Source organism: Mya arenaria, chromosome 11 (genome assembly GCF_026914265.1).
Source record: "Mya arenaria isolate MELC-2E11 chromosome 11, ASM2691426v1".
Classification (NCBI taxonomy): Eukaryota; Metazoa; Mollusca; class Bivalvia; order Myida; family Myidae; genus Mya; species Mya arenaria.
In genome coordinates this window covers 43,657,737-43,665,042 of record NC_069132.1, presented here as the reverse complement: position 1 = coordinate 43,665,042, position 7,306 = coordinate 43,657,737, and the positions used below count along the sequence as shown (strand labels likewise).

General features: G+C 35.7%; 1 protein-coding gene across 1 annotated transcript; it reads left to right on the top strand.

Moving 5' to 3' along the window:
- The first annotated feature begins 204 nt into the window (after positions 1–204).
- Positions 205–2,314, top strand: LOC128208560 (inner centromere protein-like). Its single transcript, XM_052912118.1, has 2 exons — positions 205–226; positions 1,278–2,314. The coding sequence occupies exons 1-2, from the start codon at positions 205–207 to the stop codon at positions 2,312–2,314; spliced, it is 1,059 nt and encodes a 352-aa protein (XP_052768078.1).
- The last annotated feature ends 4,992 nt before the right edge of the window (positions 2,315–7,306 follow it).

The window sequence follows — 7,306 nt, the reverse complement described above, 5'->3', positions numbered from 1 at the left end:
CGATTAATAAACTTTATTACATTAATTTATCAATTTGCATAAAATGCATCAATTTGTTAATATTTTCTTCAGTTATTTTTCAATAAAGAACAAGTAGTATCATTTGTTGTAACGAAAACACGGAGAGAACAGGAACAGAGCGAAATAGAAACAATACATATATGTTATTTTTGCAGAGGTGGCCCCTGCCCCGCGAACAAGAACATGCAAATCCAGGTTAATAAAGGTAGATACTTTTATATATTTATATTTAGAAACTGAGAGTCTCCAGTATAATATTGTTTATCTGTTGTTGGGCACTTTTCATTTAAGATTTCAGAATTTCAGATATGATTCAAACTTTAAAGTGACACTCTTATTCAAAATCAATACATACACATGTACAACAAACATAACTTTTGAGTGATAAACTTTCAACTTCTTACTAAATAATGCATTTACGGAAAATATTCATCACTGATAACAAGATTTTAACCGTGTATTTAATAGCTGAAAACGCACACATATTAAATGATTGGTGAATGCTAAAAGATTTACAGTGATATAACTATCGTCTGATAAGGTAGAAATACCGTGTTTTCTGCAACTTTCTTTCAAATTTAAACTCGGCATCCTTCATAAGAACCATTATTTTTTGAAAATTATTCATCATTTTAGGTATTTTAATTTGCATTCTTGAGTATAACTGAATGTCCTTGCTGTAACAAAAATGAAATAAAAAACGATCGAAAATCAAATTAAGTAATTATAATGAGTTATTTGGCAAAATAAATATCATTTAGATATTTTTATTCAAAATACAATAACTGTTCTGTTTTTGCTTGAAACTTGCCAAATTTTTACTTCAGTTACTTAAACTATCTAAATATGGATATATGCTGGATAAAAACTCAATTCAATCAATAAATATCGAATATATATTCTTGATTTTAATGTAACCTTTTCATTTAAGCGCTGATTTTTAATGTACCTTACACAATCTTAGCTAGATTTAATGGACACAACATCTGCCTTCACATTGGTCATCTTCCCAGTTTTTAATTTGAAATGATTTTTTAATTTACCAAATATTAAACAGTTCACAACTTTAATACCTTTTCTTTGCAGAAGTATTAATCTATTTGCCGTTGTTAATGTCAATTAAAAAACCCATATCTGATAGCTTGTAGTATGTCATGTTTTTCTTGTGTCTGTTATACACATGGCATTAATACAAATAAGCTTTTACTAGCTTAAAAATATACAGCAAGCTATGTTATAGATCATCTCATTAACAGAACTGAAGAATGGGGAAGTGGACAAGTTGTTTCAAGATCTACAAGACGCCAAAGATGAAAAGACCATTGAAAACAGCCAGGTCATTAAGGCAAAAGAAAATGAAACCATGAAAAAGAAATTTCCAGCTATGCAAACAAATCAAAGAGAAGAAGAGAACAAGAAACTAGCAGAGCAAATGGACAAGAAACTAGCAGCTATGCGAACAAATGCGGAAGAAGAAAGAAAAAACGTAGCACAGCATATCAATAAGAAACCTGCCGCTATGCAAACAGATAGGGAAGCAGAGTACAAGAGAATAGCCGAAGAAATGACGATTGAAGCTAAGCAAACAAATGCGGAAGAGGAGTACGAGAAAATAGTCGAAGAATTGAAGCTTGAAGCTAGGCAAACAAATACGTATAAAGAGTACGAGAATATAGCTGAAGAAATGAAGCTTGAAGCTACGCAAACTAATACGGAAGAAAAGTACAAGACCAAAGAATTGAAGCTTGAAGCTAGGCAAACAAATACGGAAGAGGATAACGATAAAATAGCAGAAGATAGGAAGCTTGCAGATGTGCAAACAAATTCTCAAGAAAAGTACAGGAACATAGCCGACCAGATGGTCATAAAGCCTGCAGCTATGCAAACAATTAGGGAAGAAAAGTACAAGGAAAAGGCCGAAGAGATGACGCTTGCAGTTATGCAAACCAATTCGGAAGATGAGTGTAAGATCTTAGCAGAACAGATTAAGCTTCCAGCTATGGAAACAAATGCTCAAGAAGAGAACAAGAAACTTGCAGGGCTGATTAGTAAGAAGCATACGGCTATGCAAACAAATACGGAAGAAGAGTACAAGAAAATAGGCGAAGATATGAAGCCTGTGGCTATGCAAACCAATTCAGAAGAAGACTTCGAGAAAATAGCAGAAGAGATGAAGCCTGCAGGTATGCAAACAAATACGGAAGAAGAGTACAAGAAAATAGAAGAAGAGATGAGGCTTGAACTAGGCTTACAAATGCGAAAGAAGAGTACGATAAAAATGCAGAAGACATGAAGCCTGCAGCTATTCAAACAAATGCTCAAGGAGAGTACAAAAAGATAGCAGAGCAGATGTACAAGAAGCCTGCAGCTATGCACACAAATACGGAAGAAGAATACAAGAAAATTTCCGAAGAGATGGATCTTGCAGCTATGCAAGCAAATGCTGAAGACGAGTACCATAAACCAGCGGAAGAGATAATCACGAAGCATGCTGCTATGAAAACAAATGCTAAAAAAGACAACAAGAAACTAGCAGAGCAGATCGATAAGAAGTCTGCAGCTATGTAAATAAATGCGGAAGGCGAGTACCATAAAGCAGCAGAACAGATAATTATGAATCCTGCAGCTATGCAAACACATGCGGAAAAAGAGTACAAGAAAATAGCCGAAGATATGAAACTTGAAACTATGCAAAACAATTTGAAAGAAGGGTATTTAAAATTAGGGATGGAAACCGGATACCAAATCGGTATCCGGATATTCGTATCAAGTATTTGAATACTATCCGGATACTCGTATCAAATTGTTTTCATAATAAGTAAATTTCCTATTATATGTCACCCACCTTCTGTTATTTGACATAATTGTCCACTTAATTTATAATTCGTCATATGGCAATTTCACTTTTTCATTCATTCTTTCTCAGTCTTAATAATTAATAATGTTATAACCAAAGCTAAACAACTCATTTTACGTCATAAAACTCATGATGAATACTACATAAACACCTCGCGAATTTGATAGTCACATCGGCCGAGGTGGTTGCTTGGTTACTGCCACGTGCTTTCGAGTTTGTTATTTATCAGCAGGTTTCATGTTAAATGACGCTTTGATTATTTGATAGTCGATTGTAATTTTATTTCATTACATTGTTTGATTTAATGCAATACCTACAATTTCTGCGGTGTTTTGTAATGAAGGATATAATTGCGGAAAAGATAAGAAGACAAAAGGACGATCTGATTTTTCTTTATTTACATGCGTGTACTTTTTTTATTTATCAATAAACTAAACAGCGTAAATATATAGTAAATATCTATATCATGCATTTTTGTTACGATCGAGAACCTAATTATGTTGAGAATTGATATGATATATAGTATACTTCTCTATTGACTATGGCTTTGCTCTTCACGATGATTTGTTTCATATGATTTATTTCATATGTTTTGCATTTTGGCTATAGATGATATGTCAGTTAATGCTGAATAAATATTATGTATGTATGCAATAAACTAAACATGGATTACTGATCAATCCGTTTAATATCAACTAGTGCCATTTAGTGTCAATTAAGCACACCTGAGATCATAAAACAACACTTGTTATTGTAAACAAGGTCATAGAACTTCACAGGGTTTTGCACAAGGACACAATATCACGCCTTGTGCAGACACCCACTTAGCAGACGATTTGTAACACATACCCGCTTCGCGACAGACACTGTTGATAACCTGAAATATTTCATCTGAAAAGTTTTATAACAATTGCTATGTCTCTGCTAAGCTATTTCATTGAAATTTTAATTCTTAACGAACATTTAAATACCCATTTTGGTATCCGAATACTTGCGTGATATCCGGATATCCGGATACTCGGATATTCGCTTCCATCCCTTATGAAAATAGAAGATGAAATGAAGCTTGCAGCCATGCAAACAAATGCTGAAAACGAGCATAGGAAGATAGAAGAAGAGATGAAGACATCACCAATGAAAACCAATTCTGATGAAGAGGACAATGCAATAAAAGAGATAAAGAAGAAGCCTGTGGCTATGCAAACGAATTCCGAAAATGAGTACAAAAACAAAGAAGACAAGACGATAAACATAAAGGTTTTAGATTTGCAAATAGAATCTGAAGAAGAGCAAAAGATAATAGTACACAATTTAAACAAGAAACCTGCAGCTATTGGCACAAATACGGAAGGCGAATACAAGAAAATAACAGAAGAGACGAACAAGAAGCCTGTAGCTATGAACACAAATGCGGAAGACGAGTATAAGAACATAGTAGAAGAGATGAACAAGCGGTACTTCGAATTCGTCGGAAACCATAAGCCAGAGAAGTGGATTATCGCTGGTAAAGATCACTCTTTTTAGCATTGTTTGGTTTAAGTGCATGTTGTCCATTGACATATTGGAAATTGTATCAATAAACGCACGTAAACAAAATAGTATGTATTCATAATTAGTTATTGTTAATCAATTCTTAGTAACAACTAATGTCAAAAGAAACTAATTTTCTGAACATTCTGTTATTAAAGTATTTCATGCCATGCGCATTACGCAACTTACTTGAAATTTTAATTGTCAACTTGTGAAATATCTTCCAGAACCATCAAATGCGCTTGACCACGCAACGCAGAAAAAGAAGTCGGTGTTCACGGTCAAGAGATTCCTGAGAAGTTTTATTCCTTGCATTGGCACCAAAGCAGTAGACCGATGAGATATAATTTGCATATCAAAATGAGTGATTTTGAAAATTAAACTTGTTTGCCGAGTTTTGTTTATAAACTTTATTAGTCGTCCAAAACAAATAACGACTGTGGATGTATTGTCTAAACCTATGAGTATTAATATCAGAAATGTCGTGGCTGCCGACTATTTCAGTCGGTAAGGTCGTCGTGTCATTGCTATGCGCATCCGGCGCTACACTTGTGGGATAGTGTCATAGTGGGGGGGGGGATTTTCAGATACATTGTGGTAATTAATACTAAATTATCCCTAACCCTAGCAATAACCCTAAGATACAATACTCTCAAAGAATGAAATATTTCCAAACATCAAATGGTAAACCATCATCTCGTATATTTTGTACAATTCCACTCTATCTCTACTGTACTATAGACATGGACACAAAACAACGTTTTTTTCTTATATTATACAACGGTTTTAAGATTCAATATCGCCGGATTACATTGCCATCGTTGACTGCAATGTCTCAGACTATTAACGCCTTACATAATAATTATGTTGAACGATGTTCCCCCGGTCAGTGACCTGCTGTTATATTCTATCACTATCACCGTCGCAGCAGTTGCGGGATCCATTCGGAACTCCTCGGCCATTTTATCAAAAACAACCTCGGATGTATTTGGACGGTTTACATACTCAAAATGAGGTACGTTTAAGTCCGCTGCAAGTAGATCGCGTATTAATTTTATTTAGCAGTTAAACTTTATGACTTAACTCTTGGAAATCTTAAATATGTTTGCAATAATATACTTTACTGACAATCAATTTAAACTTGGATCAATGGAAACAATTCTAAAACACTATACTTCATAAATGATATTATTAAAAAATTTACGAACTACTTCAACTGATGTACCGGCATACATCCGAGGTTGTTTTCGAAAAAATGGCCGAGGAGTTCCGAATGTTGTGGGATCGAGTCCCAGTCGGTGCGTTTATAAATATAATTGTGGCCTGCAATTTTTCCTCTACTGTCATTGTTTAATTAACATAAATAATGACGTCATAAGTTCACATTTTAAAGTGAACAAAAACTTCGTTCATCTGAACAATCGGCCCAATGAAAGTCACATACATGTGAATTTAATCAAGCGAAGGCTTAATTCAAGATTACTGATGTTTTTAAAATAAGCCTTAAAAATTTCACATGGGGTGAACAAAAATACAAATTTCTATATGATACAGTGTTATATACATAGATCCGTTGTCATAGTCCATACAGATTCACACGAGATGTCATAAAACATATGTTTGAGTTCTCTGGAATGCTTATGATCTCGAATGGAACGTTGACAAGTGTGCATTGTTTGACTTCAGTATGATAAACGTAAATTTTCTCTTATCCTAACCCATACACAAAAGGAATTAATAAAAGTTTGTTCTAAAACCAATCGGTAAACCATCTTTCTGTATATTTTGTACTTTTCAAGATTCCTTGGTGTAAATCAACACATATTTATGTCAGCGTTCCTTTCATAATTGTATATGGTAGAAATATGATTCACTTATGATTATCGTTGGATCTCATTTTACATAATCAAGTTACCATATGTCGTCAAGCGGAATGAGTCAGACCTTTCTTGCTTGTCTGGATGTTTATGTTGAACGATATTCTGTATGTAATTGTCTACCTGTGATATTCGGTCACCATACATGTGGGTCACAGGATAAAACGCAAGGCCCGGAGCATTTTGTTATATATGGTGCTTAAAGGCATATTTTATATGGTGTAAACCCGGATAGTTCTTAGGCTTGTGTTATACGGTGCAAGCCGGTAGAGCTATGAGGCTTACGTTATATGTTGCAAGCCCGGAGAGCTTTGAGACTTACGTTATACGGTGCAAGCCGGTAGAGCTATGAGGCTTACGTTATATGGTGCAAGCCCGGAGAGCTTTGAGGCTTACGTTATATGGTGCAAGCCCGGAGAGCTTTGAGGCTTACGTTATATGGTGCAAGCCCGGAGAGCTTTGAGGCTTACGTTATACGGTGCAAGCCCGGAGAGCTTTGAGGCTTACGTTATACGGTGCAAGCCCGGAGAGCTTTGAGACTTACGTTATACGGTGCAAGCCCGGAGAGCTTTGAGGCTTACGTTATATGGTGCAAGCCCGGAGAGCTTTGAGACTTACGTTATACGGTGCAAGCCCGGAGAGCTTTGAGGCTTACGTTATACGATGCAAGCCTGGAGAACTTTGAGACTTGCGTTATATTGTGCAAGCCCGGAGAACTTTGAGGCTTACGTTATATGGTGCAAGCCCGGAGAGCTTTGAGACTTGCGTTATATGGTGCAAGCCAGGAGAACTTTGAGACTTACGTTATTATATGGTGCAAGCCCGGAGAACTTTGAGGCTTACGTTATATTGTGCAAGCCCGGAGAACTTTGAGGCTTGCGTTATATGGTGCAAGCCCGGAGAACTTTGAGGCTTACGTTATATGGTGCAAGCCCGGAGAACTTTGAGGCTTACGTTATATGGTGCAAGCCCGGAGAAATTTGAGGCTTACGTTATATGGTGCAAGACCGGAGAGCTTTGA